The sequence below is a fragment of the Ursus arctos genome, unplaced genomic scaffold (assembly GCF_023065955.2).
Source record: "Ursus arctos isolate Adak ecotype North America unplaced genomic scaffold, UrsArc2.0 scaffold_13, whole genome shotgun sequence".
NCBI classification, from domain to species: domain Eukaryota; kingdom Metazoa; phylum Chordata; class Mammalia; order Carnivora; family Ursidae; genus Ursus; species Ursus arctos.
The window spans coordinates 1,542,917-1,567,318 of NW_026622797.1; the positions used below are offsets into that span (position 1 = coordinate 1,542,917).

At 51.5% G+C, this 24,402-nt stretch overlaps 1 protein-coding gene across 3 annotated transcripts in view; it reads right to left on the bottom strand.

The window, feature by feature from the left end:
- SMOC2 (SPARC related modular calcium binding 2) overlaps positions 1-24,402 on the bottom strand; it is a 155,336-nt gene that overhangs the window by 84,833 nt on the left and 46,101 nt on the right. For all 3 annotated transcript variants that reach the window (XM_026488007.3, XM_026488006.3, XM_026488005.4), the window contains exons 2-5: positions 23,178-23,349; positions 13,438-13,544; positions 12,606-12,705; positions 70-117 (exon numbers count right to left, since the gene is read on the bottom strand). In XM_026488007.3, coding sequence (XP_026343792.1) covers positions 70-117; positions 12,606-12,705; positions 13,438-13,544; positions 23,178-23,349 — 427 coding nt within the window. The remainder of the gene's footprint in view (positions 1-69; positions 118-12,605; positions 12,706-13,437; positions 13,545-23,177; positions 23,350-24,402) is intronic.

Here is a 24,402-nt window from a genome sequence, read left to right on the forward strand (position 1 = left end):
TTAAGGCATTGATTGAAGTAGCTGTTATATATTATCATCATAGAAATTTATTTATTTTAAGATAGTTACCTGTTTTTCCTGTGCCTTCCCTTTGGGGTACCTTTTCATTTACAGAACCTAAAAGGGGAAAATAAGGAATAAATTACTTTTGGCTCTCAAATGGTCATCAATAGTTGTTATGCAAATATTGGGTTTCACTTTGACTAGTTCACATTGCCTGTCACTTCCTAGTTAAATTACACGAGCCGTCTAGTACCCTGAGGTGACAATGTCATCTACAGTCACAGGCCCTCAACTAGCGAACTGAAGATTAGTTCCTACTTCTGCTGCTAACTAGTTGTCCATGCACATGAGGACAGACGCTCTTTAATACGCAAGAGATCACAGTTTCTTCACTTGAAAAATGTCCCAGTCCCCTTACCATGCATTTCCATGTTGAGGCAGCAGAATGAATTAGATTTAAAAAGGATACGTTTTTAAAATAATAAAAAGTTATGCCACCAAAGATAAATAAAACCCTGGTTTCAGCTGGATTTCGTTCTATAGGAAAGAAAACTGAGGAACCGTCTTTTTGTGGAAGAATGCAGGAAAAATGCTAAGGCTGTCAGAGTAATTCATGAGAGCATGTCTGACATTTATGTTACACTGAGAGGTTTGCATTACAGACGTGAGGTGTGGCTCTCTCCTCCCCGTTAGCTCACAACTGCCAGAAGCACTGTTTCACTCGCCAATATGACCCCTACTCGAAGGAATTAAAAGAGAAAATTCTGTTCAGAATGAATTTGGAGTTTACCTGCCGAATGTGTTCAGAATCGTCCACGCAGGATTCATTTAGAATTACCACAGTCTCATGCGGGGGTGCGCTCCTTAGCGAAAACATCTCATGAACCAGAATGTGAAGCCCATTAACTGGTTTTATAGTTTTGAATGTGACGTTGTAATACAGACCAACCTTTGTGCTAAAGATATAAACTTCATGACGTTTAAGAGCGTTTATCCTGTTTCTTGGAATCTAACAGTAATACAGTAGGAAATGTACCAGCAATTCATCAGAGGTAAGGATCTTACAGGACAGAGAAGTTAACACAACCTTGCGGAGACCACTCATTCTCTCGAAATACTGGCGGAAATCACACGAAGGTGATGGGTTTTTACGCCCTTTCCCAAAATTCAGTCAGCAGGTTTACTTCGAGGAACAAAATGCACACACGATAAGCCTTCCTCCAGCCGTGGGTCCAGCCGTGGGTCCACCTCGGACCTCCCACCCAGCTTGGGAGGGAACACACCCACTCCTCCTGCCGTGAGTCTAAGAAACAACTGAGCGACGTGCATTCGGAAGTCTCCCTCCGCCAGTGGACGGAAGGGACCGCGGTGTGCCCGGCTCTCTGGGCGGCGTCAGACGTGCTCACTGAAGCCGCTGCGGGTTCCTTCCCAGCTGATGCCCCCGCCACCGGCCTCCAGGCTTCACAACACAGGATTCTACCTCTGCTAAGAGCCCCTGGGATAGAAAAGGGGCCCCAGCGTGTGGCCTTCTCGTAAGGCTTCCGGGGCCCTACTTTGCTTGCTTCTCTCTTCGAGCCTCTCTCCACAAATCCAGATTTCTTAAAGAGCTTAACCATCTTTAGTCATCAGCTTACTGTTATCATGTGTTTCTGCAATGAGTCAAAAAATGTTTTCTACTCTTGACTGGAAATGATAATATTTCAGTAATATTTCTAAATATGACTATTCAGGTTTTAATATGCTGAGCTAAATGTAAATATCCTACGTAGTCCCTCAATGCCCCACACGAGAGCCTCTCCACTGAGTTAAGGCAGTATTTTGTAATCTAAGGCCTAGGAGCTGTGAAGTCGCAGGCTGAGAGGCGGTGGCCGCGGGGCATTCGGAGTGCCTCCCTGCGCCCTGGGGCGCACTTTCTCCCAGACCGACAGCTGCTGAGCTTGCTCTCCCGCCCCCGGAATGCACTCGGTATTTACTCAAACCAGTCCACATGACAATCATTCCATCTTGTTCTCAGTAGGCCGGAGTGATCCAAGCAGAGTCAAGTGTCCTTGGTAACCTGCTCCATGACTCAAGTTTTTTGCGACCAATTTTTAAGAAGACCCTGAGGTGCTGTTCACGTCCTCTTCCAGCTGCCTCTGGACAAAAAGCCTCCCCCACACCCCACCTCCTTCCCCGCAATGTCCCGTCCCCGAGGATGTGGAGGAAAGCTGACCATCACTCCCCACGCAGCAAAACCGCTATGCGAACTAGAATCCGTGAACCCAAAACCAGAAAGCAGCTCTTATACTTTCCGTAGTTTTGTGGAGATAAGGATTTGCTGAAGAATTCCCGAGAATTTGGGACAGGTGAGATTCTAAGATGTAGGTGCGGAAAAGGGCTTCAAAACAGGGGACCTGGGAGACAGTGAACAGCTTCCTAAGCCACGGGCTGGTTGGCGGCACCTTCAAGACCTGACCACTGCTCGCGGTCATACACACCGCCCCTCAGATTCATATCTCAAAGGACACAGTTGAATTCCCTCCATTGGTGAGATCTCATCCCATTTAAATGCTATTTTAAAAGAGGTGGCTTTTTAAGCAATTAGGGCATGCGTTACTGGTGGAGGAAGCCACAAGAACACAAAGTGGGGAGAAGAACACCTACCGTTTATGGGGGAAATCATGTGAGTTGTAGTGCTGAGCACCTGGTTCAAATCCAGCTACACTCAGGAGTCCCGGCGTGTTGCCAGAAGGGTGCCCGACGGAGGGTGAGAGTTGGTGGTCTCAGCAGGCTCCTTCCCCAGCACCAACTGTGTTTTAGACACAATGGAGGAGGGGCGGTCTCCGGTGCGTGCGGCCCGGGCAGAAGGGAGAGGGTTCATGAGGTCCGCCCACTGCAGGCGAGCACGGGGCCTGCACGCAGAACGGATGGCTCCTTCAGGGCCCAGTTAAACAAGCCACAGTGATTTATCCCTTTCTGGAAATCACACATTCAAGTGCAGATTTACAACATCGCGTGGCTTTGCTTCAGAAAAAAGAGAGACAGAATCGGGGGTGGGTGGGGGGAAACTAAGAAAAGGAATAGAAGGAATAGAGGGCTCTGCTCGTCCTGCATTTTCTGGACACGCATCTCTTTGCTGTAACTGAGTAAACCAGTTGGCACTGTGCTCTCTGAAAGCAGGCTCGCCGTCCCCTCCACGCCGTGGGACAAACCAGCGGGCTTCTCTCAGGCGCTGGCTCATTGTGTCTGCCCCTCGTTCCCTGGTCAGAACAGCCTGCAGTGCCGTGAACAATCCCGCAAACACCACAGGCCTAGCGGTGCAGGGAGGAGGCAGAACCTGGGCCAGAGAACAAATTTACTACCTGCCAGCTCTGTGGCCCTGGTCAGGTGGCTTCACCTGCCCCAGCTTCCGTCCCCTCACCTGCAAAATGGGCAGTGCCAGGAGGATCTGCTCACTGGCTGAAGGAAGACGGCAGAGAAACCGAGGGAAGAGGCACACACTGAACGTTCACCCAAAATACCTCGGGCGCTCCCTCTGTGGCACATTCCACCTGTGGCCTCCGTCTTCACACAGGGGGATTTCACATGCAGAGGCGGCAACGGGGTCTGCCCATGACAGACAGCAATGCTGTCTCCACTCGGAGCAAGTGGTCAGACGGGGCACCAACGAGCCTGGGTGATGTCAGCCTCTCTCCGTGACCACGTTCATTCGTTCATTCAGCACGTGCTCACTGTGTGTGGCTGACAGTGCAGGAGATAAAGCACTACAAAGTGTCATCTACTTTGGGGAGATGAGCATGAAATGGAAATAACTGAAACAATGTATACGGCAGTTGTGCACACAGCTAGTCTCCACAGTTCTTACTGTGTGTTGGTCATGGCTCTAATGACTTCACATCCATGGAGTCATTTACTGCTGAGGACAACCCTATAGAGGAGGTACCATCATTATGCCCTTTATACAGATGAGGAGACTGAGATCTGGGCAGGTGCCTAACTGGTCCCAGGTCATTTAGCCAGCAAGTGGCAGAGCCAGGATCCACGTCCACACCGTTAGCCCTTGGGGGAGCTGAGCCGACAGGAAGGCCCCTGAAGAAGAGGGAGGGGTGAACGGGCCCTCAGGAGGGGATAGCAGTGTGAGTCGAGAGCAAGGCTAGCAGTACAGTGGGGCATGGCGTGTCCAACAGAACACTCCACAGCGTGCTCTGCAAGCTCCTTGTCCCCTTATTCTGTGCCCATCCTCTGTTTACGAGGACATACCTCCCCAGATGGGGCCTTTCTATCACCTTGACCTCTGCAGAGCCTAGCGTGGTGTCCACGTGTGGAAGACCTGAATCAGAGTCAGGATGCCTGAGCGTGACCTGTGAAGGCTGACGAAACTTCTGTCAGCTCCAACGGCCCCTCCGACCTCAGGTCCGCTGACCCTCCTAGCAGCAAACGGTCCCAGTGGTGGAGAGCGGGGGGTAGAAAGACTAAGCATGAGAGGCAGTGGGTGTCAAGCCCAGCATGGAAACCAATGTTGACATCAGAGCACTTGGAAACCTGCCAGCCCCATATCACTCTGTGGTCAAAAGCCAGCCCTACAAGCGGTGCCAGGTGTAGTCCTATGGTTGGGCCAATGTGCACAATGGGAGCTGTCTGCGCTCAATTTTTAATAAATCACTATGGCACAACTCCTGCCTGGTTACCTCCCGGGGTTCTTGTGACACCCAACCCCACCAACACTGGTGTCGAAGCCAAGAAACGGGAAGTCCTGAGCACAACACGACCGTCCATAGATCGCCCCGTGACCGTGCAAACGTGGTCAGGCACCACAACTGTGAGCTGCCCCAGCCCTCCCACGCTGGACCCGACACGTGAATGACGTGTGTTCTCTACTCTTGCTCCGCAAGACCCGGGCCAGCATCCGGCTGGTCCTATAGTCCTCCTTGGGCAACGCAGCCACCCGCCCTCATGGCAGCAGTTCATCCGGTTCAAGACCAGCTAGACTGTGACGCTCACTAGGTGTCAGGAGAAGATGCAGGAGCCTCTGCAGCAAATCCCAAATCTGTCCCGCGTGTAATGCTAGATATTAGGTACCTGTTAAACGTGGACTCTAACAGTGGGAAGTAACACCTCACACTAGCCAAGCAATGGTTTTCTATACACCATGACCTTAGCAACCGTAGATTTCTGTGAAGTGTCGGAGGAATCCTGGCTTTAAAGGAATCACAGGGAGGGGCGCCTGGGGGGCTCCGTCGGTTAAGCATCCGACTCTTGGTTTAGGCTCAGGTCATGATCTCAGGATGGTGAGATGGAGCTCTGTGTCGGGCTCCCCGCTGGGCATGGAGTCTGCTCAAGAGTCTCTCTCTGCCTCTGCCCCTCCCTCCTCCCCACTCTCGTGTGTGTGTGTGCACATCTGGAAATTTTATTAGAAATTTTACATACCCTGTGTTGGCTGTATCAGATTACTATTTTACCTCATTAGGGATGTAAATGAATTTCCTCAAGACTTCAAAAATTGTCACAGTCGTCCCTGACAATTTGTACTTTTCTCTAGAGCAAACCCCGGTGAGTGACACCTGCATGCAGCCACAGCAACACACTCTGGTTCTCACCCCATGACCCACAGGCTCCGTCCTCAGTGCACCTTCCACTCTTGCTAAAGCTCTCTGTTTTTATTCCCTTGCCAGGATGCACTGAAATATTTTACTTTACTATAATTTTCCAGGAAGAGAATTGTTAAGCCTAAATAAAAGCCATTTTGAGAGGAAAAAGGTCTCCTTCTGATCGGTAACCTTTCCAGTTCACACAAAGTAACTCTGAATTTGCATTTCAATAGTTCGTACAAAGAAATGCTCCAGAGACTGGAGAAGCCAGCTGTGGCTGTGTTGTTGATTTCAATATTTGGAAATTCAGTTCTTCTGGACGTTTCTTTCAAATTCCTCAGCTGTGCAGGTGGCTTCACTTAGCGCCAGGGAAATTCATTGGTGAAAAATGAAAAAACAGTTAGTTCTCTCGACCAAGTGGACACTTTCAGAAATGACTAGGATATGCGTAGAAGCGAGAAGTGCCCCCGTCGTGGGCAAACGCAAGGATCGTAGTTAAACTCCTGTAGACGATGCCTTGAGAGGTGATCCCATCTAACCCCAAGTCCTCTGTCATTCACGCCTGGACCTCCCCAAACCCAGACGGAGAAGTTGCTCAGTAAGAGTCGCAGACTTGCTCGCTCCTGTCTGCAGAAATGCAAATCCTCCGATAAGTGACCCCAAAGGAGAGATGACGCTGGATGCTATAAAACTTGCCAGGAACTGAGCAGGGCCAGAGAGCTGGCTTTCTGTCCTGCGCCACGAGAAGGCGCTGGAACCTGGGGAGTGGGGATGTCAGGTCCTGCTCGGGACGACTCTCCCCATAACCGACCCTGGTTTAAGAAGGGGGTGGGGTGGGCGGCTCTCAGGCCTCAGTCGTGGGTGCGGGATGTCTCCCCGCCTCTGCTCTGTACCCCCAAGTCTGTAGCTGACTTCAAACACATACCTCAAGCTGAGCTACATACGAAGATTCTTGGGATATTGTAACATGAAGAGCTCTTGCATGTAGGTTCAGCTTACAGTGTCTCACACTGCTTTGTACTCTTGCCAGGAAGAAGCTCTTGGCCACGGTGCACAGTTACAGAAGGGAGATGAGATTAAAAACCCTGAAGCTATTTCCAAATACTAGCGAATAGGCAAGCTACAAAAATCCTCCCTTGGAGAAAAGTCCTTTGTTTCTGAGGTCTTCTCCGCCCCCAGCAATGTTAGTCTTCAAATCTTTAGAAGGAAGAAGAAAAGAAAAAGGAAAAACCCTTACAGAATAAATATAAATCAGCCGCGTACAGATGGAGGCATGTCGACCTGGCCCCGCCCCAGCCCAGGGGACGGGGGAAATGCTCACTGGGCTCCCTGTCATTTCCTTCATCCCCTGGGCATCTCCCGTGCAGGCGAAGACCCTGAGCGGAAAGCCATCTGCAGAGCCAGGGCTCTAAGTCAGCGGGGCTTGCTGAGCATATAAATCTCCAAGCCATGAGCAAGAAACAGCTGCTTTCGGGCAGGGCAAAGCCTGGAGTGCATTTGGAGGCAGCTCAAAGAGCAGCTTTTTGGGACTAAACTCTTCAAGGCAATGTGCTGTTTGCCACGGACATGCGCGCTGTCCCGCAGGTGGGAGAAAGCTCCTGCCATCCTTCCCCTTCCAGGCCCGGCTCAGGAGCCAGCACAGCCAGGAGGGAAGAAGGAGCCGCACTTTCAAGAACGAATTGTGGGAATGACGGCTCTGCCCCCTTTTGACACCAGGCCAACGTGTCCTGCTTTTCCAGAGCTGTCCTCGCCTGTCCACGTCCTCAGGCAGCAAGACTTCCTGTCGTGTGCCTGCGGCTCCCCCGACCTCTCCCAGCCTGTGGTGACACATGTATCCGCAGGGCCCTCCACAGACCGTGAGCGCCTTGCCCAGCAGACACTCAACAGGAAATAAATGAATTAACAACGAACAGCGAGCGGGTTCCTCGGGAGAAAGTACGTTGGATGTTTCCCGTGAGCCACTGGATGGATGGGTCACCTACACTATGATTTACTAAAGCAGGATCTCACGACTCGTGAGGGGTCAGGAAGCACGTGTCAACAGGGGTGGGAGGGCAGGACCTGCCACCGCCAAACTTGCCCCTCCACGGGGACCTCTGCCTCTCCCCGCCCGAGCGCCACACATTCCACGGCCATGGCTCGAAGGACAAGGCAGATGACTCCCTCGCTGTGCCAATCTGAGCAGAGCACTCACGCCAAGGGACCGTCCTTGATGAGCGCCGATGAAAGCTGATGGCGGGTTTTCAGAAGCACTGAGGAGCGGAGGTGCTGGGTGGGGGGAGCACAGAGTTTCCTGTCCTCTGAGTACCTTGCTGGGGCCTGGACAAAGCCCCCACGTGCTTGTGGATCTCACACCTGGGCTTACACATATGCTAAGTAAGGAGTTCACGGCCCATGAATTTACATTATTGGATTTGGCAGAAAATGTGGGCTATGGAGATGGAAAGATAGAGTTTTAAATCCTAGCTCTGTCACTTGCAAGCACAGAGGCCTTGGTAGAGTCCCCACCTATAAACTAGAAGGTAATACCACTTCCTATCCAGGCCACCGTGATGCCCAACCCCTGGCGGGTCCCCTCGAGCACCAGCGGCAGCAGCGGCACTGACACGGGACAGCAGGGCACCGCCTCCGCTCCTCCAGAACATCGCGGACGGCAGACGTTAATGCCAGTCGCCCCCAAATCCTTGCTTACGCCTCTTCCAGCCCATCCCTCCCTTCCAGCCACAGGTGTGTCCTTTCTTATCCGCCCCCTTCCCTCCATCAAAACCCTCAGGATGATGCGTAAGTTTAGGAAGGATTTACGTCAGTGTGCTACTTCCTCCGATGACATTTACATTTTTAACTTTTTAAATCTCTTTAGATCTGTGGACTTCTGCTCTCGTACCGTAGACACACATGCACAGCCTGATAAACTATTGTCAAATCCAGAGAAGAAGCTTCCAGGGCAGAAGGAGTCGCCATGTCCCACCCCCTTTCCAGTCAAAATCCTCCCTCCCCACCTGGAACCACTGTCCTGATCCTACCATGACCCCTTGCTCATTGCCTTCGTGGCTCTCTACCCAAAGAAGTTTCTCTAAGTGCGGGAGCTGAGTTTTGTCTGTTTTTGCATTTTAAATGGACTTGTGTGTTTCGTGCTGTGTGCTTCCGCTCAGGACCACGTGGGAGCTGTGGGTCCACACAAACCACACACACCACGTGATCCATCCACTCGGACACTGTGGACATCCATAGGCTTCCCAGGTCTGGTTGTTATCACAAATGCATCTCTGGACGCTCAGTGCTTGTCTCCTGCTGCAAACTGAGTGCACGTCTCCGGAGCCATGTAGCATCCTGTCACCCACGGTCGGAGGGCAAGCGGACTCTACACCCGTGCACTAGCACTGGGCGAGGGTCTGTGCTTCCATGTCCTCACCAGCACGTCACAGATCACTTTGTCTTTGCTGCTAATCCAGTGGGCATGGAGGGACCCTCACTGAGTTTCCCTGATCCTAATGAGCCCACACCTTCACCTGTGTTCACAGGTCATTAGAATTTCCGCCTTTATAAAATGCTGTCGGTTCAAGACTTTGACCATTTTTCTGCGAGAGTGTCTCATCTCATTCTCCTTATCAATTAATAGGAATTTGGGTAATTTGTATTAATGGCTTAAGAATACATAATTATGGAATAGAGGAATGGTCCCCTTTTTAAAGGGCCATCTGGGAGAAGCGAGAAGCTGGAGGATTTGGGGGCAGGAGCCCTCCTCCGTTGTGCTGACACCTCGCTAACACGTGGATGTCTGCTTCCCTCCTCTGTGGCTTGCCTCACGGTGCGTCTGCACGTGTTCATAGTAAACACATACAAGTTCTAAGTGATGGCTACTGTTTATGGCTACATTTTAAATCTCTTGTCACGTTTTTTATAGCGTGTATTTATAGGGTAAGCTTGCTGTGAACTCCAGGACTAAAGATAATTGTTGAACACCGAGGCTTACCCAATTTTAATAAACCAGATGAAAACCACTCTCATCGTTCAGAGTGAGTGGATAACGTGCACCAGCCATGAGACGCACGTGATAATTTACCAGTGAAGAGATGAGGATGTACCTAGAGAACGAGTCCCTGGCGTGTTGCAGATGGGAAATGTGATCCTCTGTGTTGCACGTCAGCATCACAGTGCCGTGCAGAGCCAAGCCCTATCGCCCTGCCTTGCTGTGTCATTTGTGAGGCTCTGTCCACGTCTGGGAAGAAATTAAAGTACGTTATGCAAAAGTTTTTTATAAGGTGTCCACGCATGTATGTGAGACTGTGTGAGGCTGTGTGTGTGTGAAACTGTGTGATTGTGTGTGTGAAACTGTGTGTGTGTGTGAGACTGTGTGACTGTGTTGTGTATGTGCGAGACTGTGTATGTGTGACTGTGCATGTGAAACTCTGTGTATGAGTGTGTGTGAGACTGTGTGTGACTGTGTGTGCCTGTGTGTGAGAGACTGTGTGAGAGACTGTGTGTGTGACTATGTGAGTGTGTGTGACACTGTGTGTGACTGTGTGTGTGACTGTGTGTGAAACTGTGTGTATGAGTGTGTGAGAGACTGTGTGTGTGTCACTGTGTATGACTGTGTGTGAGACTGTGTGTGACACTGTGTGACTGTGTGTGACACTGTGTGACTGTGTGTGACTGTGTATGTGTAAGACTGTGTGTGAGACTGTGTGTGTGAGACTGTGTCTGTGAGTTGTGTGAGACTGCATGTGTGTGTGAGACTGTGTGTGAGAGACTATGTGAGTGTGTGTGACACTATGTGTGAGACTGTGTATGTGTGACTGTGTGTGAATGTGTGTGACTGTGTGTGAGACTGTGTGTGTGACACTGTGTATGACTGTGTGAGTGTGTGTGACACTGTGTGTGAGACTATATGTGTGACTGTGTGTGACTGTATGTGTAAGACTGTGTGTGTGTGAGACTGTGTGTGTGTGAGACTATGTGTCTGTGAGTTTTGTGAGACTGCACGTGTGTGTGAGACTGTGTGTGAGAGACTGTGTGTGAGACTGTGTGTGTGAGACTGTGTATGTGTGACTGTGTGTGTGAATGTGCGTGAAACTGTGTGTGTGAGACTGTGTGTGTGACACTGTATGACTGTGTGTGAGACTGTGTGAGTGTGTGTGTGTGAGACTATGTGTCTGTGAGTTGTGTGAGACTGCATGTGTGTGTGTGACTGAGCACTGTGAGTTTGTGGGTGCATCGTGCATGCGTGTATGAGCACAATCGTCCTGAGACTCTCCCTGGCCTCAGACTTTCTCAACAATTCCCAAAACCCTGCAGAGCTTCTGAGCACGACACCTGCTCTTCGTGCAGAACAAGAGCGTGACTACCACGGGGGGTTGGCAGACCTTTTCCACGGCGCCCTGGAAGCTACAGAGCACATCAGTAGCACAGCAGGTGTGAGGTGACCCAGCCCCAAACTGCAGCCCGGAAGGGAAAGGGACGCTCACTTGCAGACAGTGAGGCTGAGAGCAGAGCCCCCGACCTCACTGCAAGTCTGACCTGATCCACGGAGCCTTGCCCACAGTCTCCATACAAGAAATACCAGACTTTCAAGCAGACTGTTTTCCATAATCCATCACATGGACAAAAAAAAGTCCACTCAACCACTGTGAAAATGGAGCATTTCTATATAGTCAAATTATAATTCCTGGTACCTGCTTGAAAAAAAATGCGTAAGTGGACAGTACAGGGGTTTGATTCCAAAAACAAAGTACTATTTGGAGAATATAAGAAAGTCAGCCAGTTTTGTACATGGCTTTTTAATAAAGATCTGTCAGACACAACTTAATTTTCTAACAGTATCACTAAAATCACAGAAACAGGCATCCCCCTGGCTTTCTCCTTTGTAAAATAAGGCTCGGTGCCCAGTGCTGCCACACGCCTGAAATAAAATACGCATATGACAGTATCTCCCAGCGTGAGGGACGCACAGAGAGGCAAACTCGTGTGTTCATTTTTCTCTTTCATTTACTCCATGACTTCGAAAAAGAATTATTAGGTGCAAATGTTAGCTCACTAAAAATATTTGTCAGCAATTTTTAGCTCTTGGATAACCAAAGAGTTTTTTAAAATAAATATATTTTAATTTCACATTATGCACACCCTGTGGTTTTTAAGTGCTGACCAGTCACTGGAAATATTAGGTTTCACGTTACTGTTAATTACAGATGTCATCATGGTGAGCAGTTATGAGTCCTGGCCTGTGCCTTGGCTCCCGGTGTAAATGTCTGAATCATGAACCAAATTCCTAATTATAAGATGTCTGACCTTCAAAAAACTTAAGTCTAAAAGCAAATCCTAAATGCAAATGTTTCAATATTTTACGTGAAAAATCAGGAACATGCTTTGTGCTTTATTATCTCCATGGCCGTCCCGACTGTTTTACCAAAGTCTAATCCAGGGACCTAGATGCAGAGTCACGCATCCCTTCATAGACGGTCTCATAGCCCCCCGGCCCATTAATCCCGTCAAGCTGTAAAACATTCTCCAGTAAACATGACCAGAATTATTTTTGGTAAAATATCAAAGGAAAATGGACTATCTCATAGGTTATACTGCCAGTATTAATGCCTTCAGTGTATCAGCCCCTCTGGAGTAATAAAATAACACAAATAAACCATCTGGCGTGGAGTTACAGAGAATGATCCCCTTTTTCTTTGCAAACATATACATATAAAACCAGACTTTTCTTTCTCTGTCTTTCTTTTTTTTTTGCCAAAGAAAATATGTGGTCGTTTCCACTGCTGACTACAGTCCTTGTGGTCATTCCTAAAAAACTCAGAGTCTGAATCAAAGAACCTATCAGAGTTCGGACCAGATCTTCCACTGGGAAAACTGTCTTAGAAACAGTTTTCACCATATTTTAGGCTTTGTCCCGCGACAGAAACCCAGTTCCTGTGAATTCTCACAACGACCTATGCTGGATTTCTTTGGAATTGTGAGCAGACACGGGTGGGGGACCAGAATGACAGGGGACAGCGGTCAGGAGAAGGCTCAGCCGCACAGTCGCGGACCTACCCGGGCACCTGGGTGTCTTGTGGGCCACGGCCGTGCCGCTGACGGGCCTCCCGTTGGGCGTGACGCACCAGCAGTATCCGGTGTAGCTGTGACACTGCACCTGCGGGACGGCGGGACGGGGGGGGGGGGGGGGGGGTCAGCACCGGCAGGACACGCGCTTCGCCCCTCGCTGCGTCTGCACACTCAGCGAATGACAGGGTGGCCCCACGCCCGGGAATTAGAGAGCGCGCTAGTTCGACTGTGGCACTTGTGTGCAGTGCGTGGGCTGCTCAGCCATCCAGGACGCCTGCCATCGGAGCTGCAGCCACACCTCATGTCACTGCCAGGCAGCTGGGCCCCAGGGCATCCAGGGACACACTCAGCGTCTCCCCGCTGGACCGCGGCCGAGGTGAGGAGAGGGGATGGCATCCCTCCCCACCCTGGTCCCCGGCATCTCTCCTGGTCTGCCCCCACCCCTGGGTCTCCCCAGCATCACTCCAGCCCCCACCCCAGGCTGTCCTCAGCATCCTTCCAGCACGGGCTGCACTCTCAGAATTCAACTGGGACTGGATCCTCAGCGATCAGCTGGGTGCACAGGGGCCAACCGGCCTCACCGAGGAAGCGGGCCGGACCAGGACACAGGGAGTGACACGGGGAAAGCATGGCCCTGACAGAGATACATGGACCCAGAAAGGCGCGAATAAACTCGCTCGCACACTGGCCGTGAAAGTCAGCCCTGTCATTCACTCACGGCTAACGTGGGCAGCGAGCTCCGCCCCTGGGGCCCCAGGCCCTCCTTCCCCCGCCCCGCCCCCATGGCTCAGGGGCAGGAGCTGCAGGGCGAGCACGTCACCTGGCTGTAGGTGCCGTCATCGTTGCACTCCGGGATGAACACCTGCTGCAGCTCCTTGCGGGCCTGCTCCTGGGTGTACTTCCTCTCGGCCACACACCTGGACACGTCTGCAGAAGGAGCAGAGCAGAGGCGTCACTTACGCAACCAGGAGTTGCACGGGCGTGAGTCACCAGCCGCTGGTGGGGCAGGGCGGAGGGTCCCCCGGGGAAGGACCACAGTCCTGCACGGTAAGAAGAGTGGGGTGTTCTCTGCACTTAACGAGCAGGGACACTGAGGCTCAGAGGTGCCACTCTGCTTATCTGGCTACAAGGTGGACTTTGCTTCCTGGAAGGTGAAGACGTCCTCTGTGGTGCGGCCAGCAGCAGACGGGCCGTCTGTGGGTCCAAGGAGCTACGTGAGCACACCCGCTCCAGGACACACACCGGGGACCAGGTCTAGAAGCCCTGCTAAGACCAGACCCGACACTCTGGCCCGCAGTGCAAGGTCTGAAGACCACAGTGGCGAGGAAACGACAACAGCCCTTGCGTCTGTCAGGCTGTCCCAGGGACTCAAAGCCATACTAAGGTCCTGCCCCTCCACCTGCAAGTGGAAAATCTGACAGTAAGTCAGATAAAAAGTCCAATATCCTTAGCCCTCCCCCAACTCTGTCCCACATTTTCAGGCATTTATGTTAACATCGTTGTAACATAATTCAGTAAAAAGTGCTACACTCTTCATGCTCCTCAGGAAGCGATCTCCGGGGTCCCCATAAGTTCGCAAAAAAGGAAGAGTCTAAACACATTGGAGTGTGTCTCATCTCTCTCTGGACGCCAGCAGTTTGGAGACAGACCCTCAAAAGAGACCCAGAGACGCGTGTGTGCACGAGGGACACGCTGGCACGGGAGTGAATCTCCACTATCGTCCCCACAGCCTGCAGCAGCCTGCCCGCGAGCTCTGGGACCAGGAGGCAGCACAATTCCTGCTGTGATTGCCGGGCCTCCAGTGACGGCAGCAGAGGCGTGAGGCCCGGAGCACCCCAGCACGGCGGACGTACAGAAGCACCTGTGTGCGTCGTCCACGGGCGTTGAGCCCCAGGACGCTGCCGCAAGCTCATGTTTCCCTTCCTCGGGCCACCATACGATGTCGCCCATCCGAGCTTTCAGACCTGAAAAGAATGTCATTCCCAATTTTTCTAAACTGTTTCCAGATTTAAATAACAAGTTGTCGGGATCTTAAAGGCCCTCTGGACTCCGAGAGCTGCTTCTTCAAACGTGTCCACTGGCCAAGATCTTTAGATGGTGACTTTTGATTGCCTGGTAGCAGGAACTGCTGGCCATGCCAGCATGCCATCTGGGCACCCGCTCCCGGGCTCTGGGCCGTGGCCGCAGCTCCGGCGGCAGCCGTGTGCTGAATATAGACTCTGCCGCTGCGCAGACTCGTCCTGGGCTTCGGCGGGGCCGTGGGTTGCAGGCTGCACTGTGTGTCACAGGCACGCACCCTGCAGAAAAGAGACTTCCATCCAGGCTCCGCGCTCACGTCCCGATCCACGGTTTGGCCTGGCCGGCCGGCACTCACCAACATGTGGTTTTAGTGCAGTCTGTGTTTTAGCCGAGGACAAATCACTGCTTTGCTGGACTTCTGTCCTCGTGTTTTTAGTATAACCTGTGGTTTGTCTAAAAGGAAAAGTGATACGGCTTCCAGCTTGCAAGGTCTCCACCAGGGTACAGACGGAATTACAAATCATTTCTAATATTTGAACTCTCATGGAACATGCCAAAAAAGCATAAATTCTCCAAACAACTCGCGGACCTTGTTCCTGGCGTGGATGCCTTCCTTAGAAAACTCTGCCCTTACTGCTGATCGGCTAGTCCTCAAGCACGCAGCTCTCACCTCTGATGGAAGATTGCATTCCCAGTTCGCATCCGGCACACTGCCAGCTGTGTCGTCCCAGGAAGCAACCCTGCAGCACAAAACTGTGGGGTCCGTGGCAGCCGTCCCTTGAAAATCAAGGTGCCATTTGTCTACACCACCTGCTTGTGCTTCTGACTCTAGATATTCTAATCAGGGTCTTTACCATCGAGAAGGGGCAGCAGCCCACCGGATCAGCTACACTGGAATATGCAGACACACCAGGAATTTCCCTCAAACTGTACCATCTCCCTTCCGTTCTCTGCAGTTCGTTACTTGTTTTATCGGGGTCAGAACACGTCTCATGAGATCTACCTGTTTGTTTAGCAAGCAGCTCACTGTAGGTGCCGCGTCCCGTGGTGACCCTGGGGGGTTGACACTCTCCCCTGCGTCCTTCACGGCACCTTAAACCCTGACATGGCTGACGTAGGCACACTTGGGCTAAATCAAACGTCCCCCTTTACAGAAATCCCAGTATTAAGCACAGTGAAATGAGAGGCGAGACTGGATGTTTTTCTGGGTGGTGACTCGGTCTGGAATGGCTACCACGTGGTTCTGACTTTGAGGCTGGGCTCTGTGCTGAGGTCCAGACAGTCCTCGCTGCTGCGTGCTCGTGACCCAGCAGAGGCCCAGCTCGGACGGGCCTGGCCTCAGAACGGGGGAGCTGGACGAGCAGAGTCTACCAGACAAAGGAGGCACGCTCTCCCGGGGCGGTGGCCACAGAAATGCTGGTCCTACGAGTGACATGCCTCTTATTTGTATTGGCATCCAGTGAAAGCAGACACTGTGTTTCAAAGGTTGCAATATTTTATCCACCCATAATTTTGAAGGCCAGACTCTGAGAAAAATTAAGGATTCTGTGCTGCAAAGCTCTTTGCATAAATAGAACATTCTTTTCCTCCCTAATATAGGTGCTATGCTGTGATCAAAGGCCCCCAGAACAGGCAAGGTGCCCCATCCACCCTCCACCACCAGGCAGCGAGGGCAGCGAGGGCCGAACGTCTGCCAGAACCACCCCTGACCACAGCACCCCAGAGCTAGAGGGGAAAGGAACAGAGTCTCCCTTTTAAATGACCATTATCAGTTTAAATGCAGAAAGACAGAAACAAATTATAAGAGGAAAACCTTAAGTCCATAATTGGGGTTGCCAAGTCATACAGGAAAAAAATTAGATGCACTACAAACTCTTGCAAGGCTATAGTGAAATACTCAGACAGCGTTTACAACATTGATACAGAAGAAACTGATGGCAGCACCTGTGCGGTCTGATAAACAGGAGCACCAGGCATCAAAACGGACCCCCCCAAACCATCAGCAAGTCGCCGTCACCCGAGTCTGAGTGCAACCTTCCCCGGACAGACAGCCCGACACTGAGATTCTCCCGGCTCTGCTGATGAACTAATGCTTCGAGAATGTAGGTACTGCTAGAGCAGGGGGAAGAGTTTTTTCACAGAACATTCCAAAAAGTTCTGCTGTGTTTCTGATTACAGCTTGAACATGACAGCAATGGTGCTGCCTCTCGCCGTGTCGGCTTTAGTCCGTAAGGAAGGACATTTCTAACATCAGACCTACTAGAGCACCATAAGGGAGGTAAGGCAAACATGACTGGTGCAGGGTTTCTGCAAGAGACAAAGGCAGATATAATTAAAAAGTCCTAGAACACCTCCTTACGTCATGGCTGTCTCAGAAAGCCTGCTGTGGGCAGAAGACGTGCAGCGTACACGTGGCGGGTAGCACTGACAAGGACCCGCCTGAAGACTGCCCAGAAGAGTCACATACACACACACGGACACACACAGATACACGGGCATGTGCACACACCACCCACACATGTGTGCACGCGGTGTGAGCACACACAGTTATGCATGTGCGCACATACAGAGATACATGTGTGCATATGTGAACATGCTCATACACACATGTGCACATGCAGATACACATGCACGTGGAGGTATACATGCACGGATGACACGGACAGACAGGCATACACACATACACGTGCCTATATCCTGCATAGACTTCTTTTATAGAAATACCTGTTTTATTGAAGAAAATTACAGCAGGCTAACAATTGATTTACACTAACTGGACCACACCCTGATACCGACGCTTTCTGTGGGGTCACAAAGCCTCCTGGTGAAGCCCCAAGAAACACCCGGGTTGCTCCAGCTTCCCAACAGCAGTGCCACCCGAAGCATAAGCTAAGGGCAGGTGAGGGAGCCTCCCAGCCTGTTTCTTGACCCTCCACAGTAAATCATGTTTGTCTGGTTCTGCCACGCTGTTTTAGAGACGAGAAGGCTGGTGCACACCCCAGCTGGTCGGTGAGAGACCAGCAGGTGCCCCGGCTCAGCACTCCCGCACAGGTCTGTGACTCTCGCCTGCAGTGGGCTGCACAGCGCTAGGCAGCCTGCCGGTGCGGGTCCTGGTGTCCCCCTGACTCCACTCCCGCGGCGCTGGGGCTCTGAGCGCCCATGCAGAGAACAGGCAGAGATGAGAGGCCACACCGGGAGTCAGGCTGCAGGGTACTTACTGGTGTGGAGCCTACACCACATCTTAATAAAATTAACGTAAAAACGGAGGGCGTTCAGAGATGGCAACACCCCATGCAGTGGGGGGTGGCACACAGAAGCCCTACTCGAAAGCCTGGCTGGTTTCAGGGATGACAAGCCGCTGCGGGTTGCCACTCCACACTGGACGGCCGTGGACAGACACAGGTGTGTACCGCTGGGGCTGCCCTCCCGTGGGGTTTGGCGGATCGCGACGGAGCCCAGTGTCACCGAGAAGCCCCTCTGTAGGCCTGGACGGCACGTCCACAGAGGAAGGCGCTGGCGGCCGTGGCAGTTCTGTCTGCTCCCAGGCCGGGGGCTCTGCTGTGTGTTCCTCATCGTGGGAGGGTCCCCTGCTGCCCACGCATCTGCTACAAGGGAACACCTGTGAAGGTGCCGCCCTGAGCCCAAAGTGGCCACGCGTCTGCAGAGCTACAGGGAAGTTTCTGGGGCAGGTGGCAGAGGTGAAGGCCTCAGCAGGGCCCTCACGGCCCTGGGGAAACAGGCCTTCCCAGGACAGTGTGAAGATACAGGCTTTGTCCCAGCAGCCTGCCTGCGGACGGAAGGCCCCACGAGCACGTGTTCAGCCTTCTACACCAGTGATCACGGTTGGTCCGGAGAAAACTGTGTCTGTGTCATTCGGGTTCTCAAAGAGAAAGAACATGATGCCACAAACTCATCAAACATGCAATTATCATGAGTAAGAACCACTCATCTGTTCCTGTTGTGAGGACGCAATCTGCCTCCACACTGACACCGCGGAGGCCCGCGCGACGTGGGCTCGCCATGGGCTCACCGTGGCTCGCCAGGTGCCCGCTGTGGGCTCACCATGGGCACACCATGGGCTCACCATACCTCGTGGGGGGCCCGCCAGGGGCTCGAGTGGCTCCCGGAGACTGCAGCCTTGCTCAGGCGGTCACACCGAGGACTACAAGACGCTGGCAGCAAACACGAGCGGGGCAAGACCAGGAACGTTTTGTAACAATGCTCCTTTCCTCGGTCCTGGGAACCCCCAAGACGACAGATATCCGTGATCGCTCTGTTTCCAGAAATCTCAAAGTAGTTCCAGTGCCTCCTGGCATTTAACTGTTCTTCTTCCTTTTTTTTTTTTTTTTTTTTTTTTGGCTTTTTTACTCAATGCCAGAAATTTTGTTGAAAAGAAAGACAGCTCCAATGGTCTCAGATCAAAAGAAAAGTATTAATGTGTTCACCAAGTTCTGAAAACACAAACTCCACAGATTTCTAAGAAAAATCCATCAGCATAAACCACTGCGTTTCTATTCAAGGTCAATGGTTAAATCATAACATCAAATTCATAAAACATTTAATCCAACTTAATTAACTATGGACTAAAATATTTTAATTGTTGTTTTCAAACTAGTATATTCAAAACAGGCCTACGGAACTGTCACCTCCCCACCCCCGTCCATGAAAATGCCCTCAAAATATGCAGCTTCCCGTCCGTCGAAGTGACACTGTGACGCACTAGCCTCTTCCAACACCAGGAATAATTCAGAGGAAAGATCTGGACAGTTACCGGTATCACGTGAAGTGGTGTAAGGGTGTGACATTCGGTCTTGTGCTCTCTCCTTCCCACTCAGAGAAGCAAGCTTTTGACCTGGCTGTGTCGTCGAATCTGCCGTATTTGTGCCCATAGAGGACAGAGGAGGGTCACAGCATCATCTGCCCCGTGGCAGGGGCAGGGATCCCTGTCTCTGGGCCCCATCCGCACCTCGACTCACTTCACCTCCTCCATCCCCAGGAACCGCTTCCTCCCCGTTGGCACCCTGGACAGGCTGGGGGTGTTGCCTGCTGGACATCGGGACAGGGTGGGTAAGTGGCTGGGAAAACATGCCAGCCTGTGCGAAGGAGCCCATGCTCTGAAAGAGGTCTGCCTCCTGCCGTGAGCCAGGATCCAGGCCGGGGGCTGCTTCTGCAGGAAAAGTCAGATCGCGGATTGGAAGCCCATTTTCAGGGTACCCCCGCATGGTACAGAGTCATGTCCCTCTCAAGATGAGGGCTGAAAGGGGAGCCTTCAGAGCCCCCGCCCTGTGCCCCGAATCTGCCACAGCACACGTGCACGATGCCCGGCACGGAACCCAGTGCGGAGCTTGATCTCACAACCCTGAGATCCAGACCTGAGCTGAGCTCAACTGAGCCACCCAGGCGCCCCACCCAGGAATTTTAAAATAAATGTGTGGCTGACAATGTCTCTCTAAAGTAACTTTAATATTTGCCACCCTTGGTCCCTGAAGCCCCAAGTAAACATGACTTTGAAATCTATATTCTTGGGGCGCCTGGGTGGCGCAGTCGTTAAGCGTCTGCCTTCGGCTCAGGGCGTGATCCCGGCGTTCCAGGATCGAGCCCCACATCAGGCTCTTCCGCTGGGAGCCTGCTTCTTCCTCTCCCACTCCCCCTGCTTGTGTTCCCTCTCTCGCTGGCTGTCTCTCTCTCTGTTAAATAAATAAATAAAATCTTTAAAAAAAAAAAAAAAGAAATCTATATTCTTTTTATTTTTACCCTTTCGATTTAATTGAACCAGCTTTTGTGAGGTGAGTTTTACTCCTACCCACTTCCCTTCGCATATTTTCTGTGTCACAAATTCATGGGATGACGTTTGTTCAGTGAGCTGAATGAGAACCCCGGCCAGGAGAATTCGCCCGAGCAGGGAGGCTGGTCCACACACGAAGACATGAACAAGGACGTTATCAAGAAGCAATGCAGCGTGGACCCCACAGCGGGCACAGCGCGCTCTGAATCTGGTTTCCACCCAGTGAGGGGCCCTCTGGCCCTGGTCCACCTAACCCAGCACAGGCGCCCACAGCACGAGCGCTAATGCAGAGGCCGTCGAAGACAACAGCTGATTGAGGTTGTCTAAAGGAACACGGCGGAGAAAGGAACATTAATTCAAATGTTACCGCCACCTCCAGAGCACGTCGCCAAAGCCATGCCAGCACGGGTGATTGCTTCTAGAACCTTCTCTGAAGACTAGAACATCTGATATTTGACTTATTCTTAAATCACTTCTCCTGTCTCAGGACAGAAAACTGAGATGCAAAACTACAATCAAGACATCGGAATTTTTCTCAGACTGATGTGTTTAGACCAAGAACACACAAATTAGACGCAGAGTAGAAAGGAAGAGAAGTATTTGCATGGAAGTGTCTTCTTTGATGCCACTTTTCCATAAGCTGTGGTCCTGCTGCTTCCATGCTGAGGCCCACTGCAAATCATTTCTTTCAATTCCAGGGTAGTTAACAGGCAGTTACAGGTGTACAATCTCGTGATTCACCAATTCTGCACATTACTCAGCCCTCATCAGGGTAAGTGTGCTCTTAATCCCCATCCGCTATTTCACCCACCCGCCACCCACCTCCCCCTGGTCACCGTCAGTGTATTCTCTGTAGTTAAGAGTCTGCTGCTTGGTTTCTGTCTCTCTCTCCCATTTTTTTGCTATATTCATTTGTCTTCTGTCTTAAATTCCACACATAAGTGTAATCATATGGTACTTGTCTTTCTCTGACTTATTTCACTCAGCATAATACTCTCTAGATCCATCCATGTCATTGCAAATGGTAAGATTCCATTCATTTTTATGTCTGAGTGATACTCCATCGTGCATGTGTACACACCACATCTTCTCTATCCATTCATCAGTCTATGGACACTTCGGCTGTTTCTTTAACTTGGCTATTGTTGATAATGTTGCTATAAACATCGGGGTGCATGTATCCCCTCAAATTAGTGTTTTTGTATTTTTTGGGTAAATACCCAGTAGTGCAATTGCTGGATCGTAGCGTAGTTCTTTTTTTAACTTTTGAGGAACCTCCATACTGTTTCCAGAGTGGCTGCACCAGTCTGCATTCCCACCAACACTGCACGAGGGTTCCCCTTTTCTCGCATCCTTGGCAACACCTGTTGTTTCTTGTGTTGTTAATTTTAGCCATTCTAACCGGTGTGAGGTGATCTCTCACTGTGCTTTTGATTTGCACGTCCCTGATGATGAGTGATGTGTCTGTTGGCCATCTGGATGTCTTTTTTGGAGAAATATCTGCTCATGTCTTCTGCCCATTTCTAATTGGATTATTTGGGGGTTTTATTTATTTTTTTTTTAAGATTTTATTTATTTATTTGACAGAGACAGCCAGCGAGAGAGGGAACACAAACAGGGGGAGTGAGAGAGGAAGAAGCAGGCTCCCAGCAGAGGCGCCTGATGTGGGGCTCGATCCCAGAACGCTGGGATCACGCCCTGAGCCGAAGGCAGATGCTTAACAACCACACCACCCAGGCGCCCCTATTTGGGGGTTTTAAATGCTAAGGGTCTAAAATACATAGACTCTGAACAAACCCCGATGGTGGAAAGAAAGCCCTTGTGAACATGTAACCATCAGTTATGGGCAACACACAGGTACCTGTGTGTGGTGCCTGTGGACACGGACTGTCCCAGGCGAGCCCACGGCCCCAGCGTGGGTGCCGGTGCCGGTCGCTGTGGGGAGCCTGCGTCTACAGGCAGAGCTCTCCTGGGGGGTCAGCGGGAGCAGGCAAGGTGCTGACTTAGTCACGTGCCAAAGTGACTCGAATGTGTCAACCTCAGATACACTGTATCACAAAGGAAGGGAGAGCAGGTGACTCAGAGCGTGGCCAAGCGTGGACCCGAGACAAGGACCACTGTGGCCAATGGACTTCCACCTTGCTGAGCGGCTGCTGGGCCAACAGAGCGGAAACTCTTCTCAAAGGCGACGGACATTATTCTGTGTGGTCTTTTCTCTTAGATAACAGGAAAAAGAAGGTAAATCTCCTTCTGAACGCGACTCTGTTTGTGCTTGAAACATCAGCGTATTTTGCTGAGTCAAACCCTTCATTAACATAGGAAGTATTTCAATGTTTTGCTCTAAGCATGCTAGTTAAATCTAAATCTGATTCTTAAATCAGGATAATCAGAAATTACATGTGTAAAATGGACGGAAGGAGAATCACTGACAGTGGCTGCAGGTGCTGTGTGCACGTCCCGTTGGCTGAAAGGAGAAACAAGAAGGGGTAGACGGAACTGGTTCTAACTCTGGTGAGAATCCTCTTTGAAGACTCAGATAAATGTGTGTCCTGATAACATAAAATCTCCTAAGGAAAGAGCACGTAACAACTTTAAAAGATACCTCTGCTCCTGAGACAAGAAATTATCTTTCTTCCTTACACACTCTGAAAAAAACCCCACAAACCTAAAGCCCTTGAGATTTACATATAAAAATTAGCAAAGATGACAATAAAAGACATGAGCCTCATGTTAACAGCCGCTCGCCCCCAGCTTACCTCTGCAGTTCCCTCGATAAGCAATTTCCAGCTGAGGGTCTCTGCATTTGGCGCGCTGAAACTCGCAGCGAGACAAGAAGGTCCTGCCGTCTGACGCGCAGAGGGGCTTCTGCGAGGAGCCCCCACAATCCAGGCTGCAGTCCTTGTCTTTATCTTGATCAACTCGCAAAAACTTGGGGGAGGAAAAAAAAAGAAGCCAGACAAAGGTAAAGAGAGGTCCTGCAGAGTCACGGAAAACAGAAGTCTGCCCGAGGCCACTGCACATCGGGCACGGTGCTGCCAGAAACATGGCGGGAAACCCTGAGAATCGGAGCCCTGGGCTGCCGGGGATCCCCAGAACCCACCCTCTCCGAGCCAGCCACTCGAAGTGGTGATAAAATTGAATATCTGCAGCGGGACGGGCAGGAATTCTGTTTTACCGTCAATATTTGCCCTTCCGTTTCTGAATTCGCTTGCTAGTCCCCTCCTGCACGCCCGGTCTTGCCGCCACCCTGGAAGTGACTCCCGAGAGTCAGGAGTCCACGGAGGGGGTGGGGGCAGGTCAAGCCCTTCTTGCGTCCTTGCTTGACCTAGCTTACCGTCTTCTGAATGAACGCCCGGGCCCCGGGGGAGGCTGCTGACTGCCCAGACAGCCTAGCAGCACTGCGCACGGGCACGCGTCACCCCAGCGCTGAGTGGACACAGAGGTCGGGGGCCTGCCCTCACCCAGCACAGCAGGTGCGCGCGAGCACAGGACGGGGAGGAGCCCCTGAGACGGCCCAGCAGCCCCTCCACAGCCGCCCGCGCTCCCTTCGTCTGCTCCAGGGTCACCATCCTTGCCTTGGCTCCTCCTGATGCCCGGACACAGCACCGCAGAGCCAGCCGTGTCCTCCAGGGGCCCTACCCCTGCCCTCCGTGGACAATTCCACTCCACACGGACCTGTCCAGTCCTCCGTCACGCCGGCGGAGCGGCAAGCATGACGGCGGGTCTCAGAAAGCACTTGGGACGGCTTTGTACTACGGGACAAATGGAATCTCCACGCGCTTTTGGTCACTGCTGTATCCCCTGCCCCAGAGGTGTTTTCTCTGATTTATGGACCATTAGCCATTCATTAAAGGAAAGCAAGCAAGGAAAAAATAGGAAACTGAGAGCTGTGGTTATTTTTTTTAAGATTTTATTTATTTATTTGACAGAGAGTGAGAGAGCACAAGCAGGGGGAGGGGCAGAGGGAGAGGCAGGCTCCCC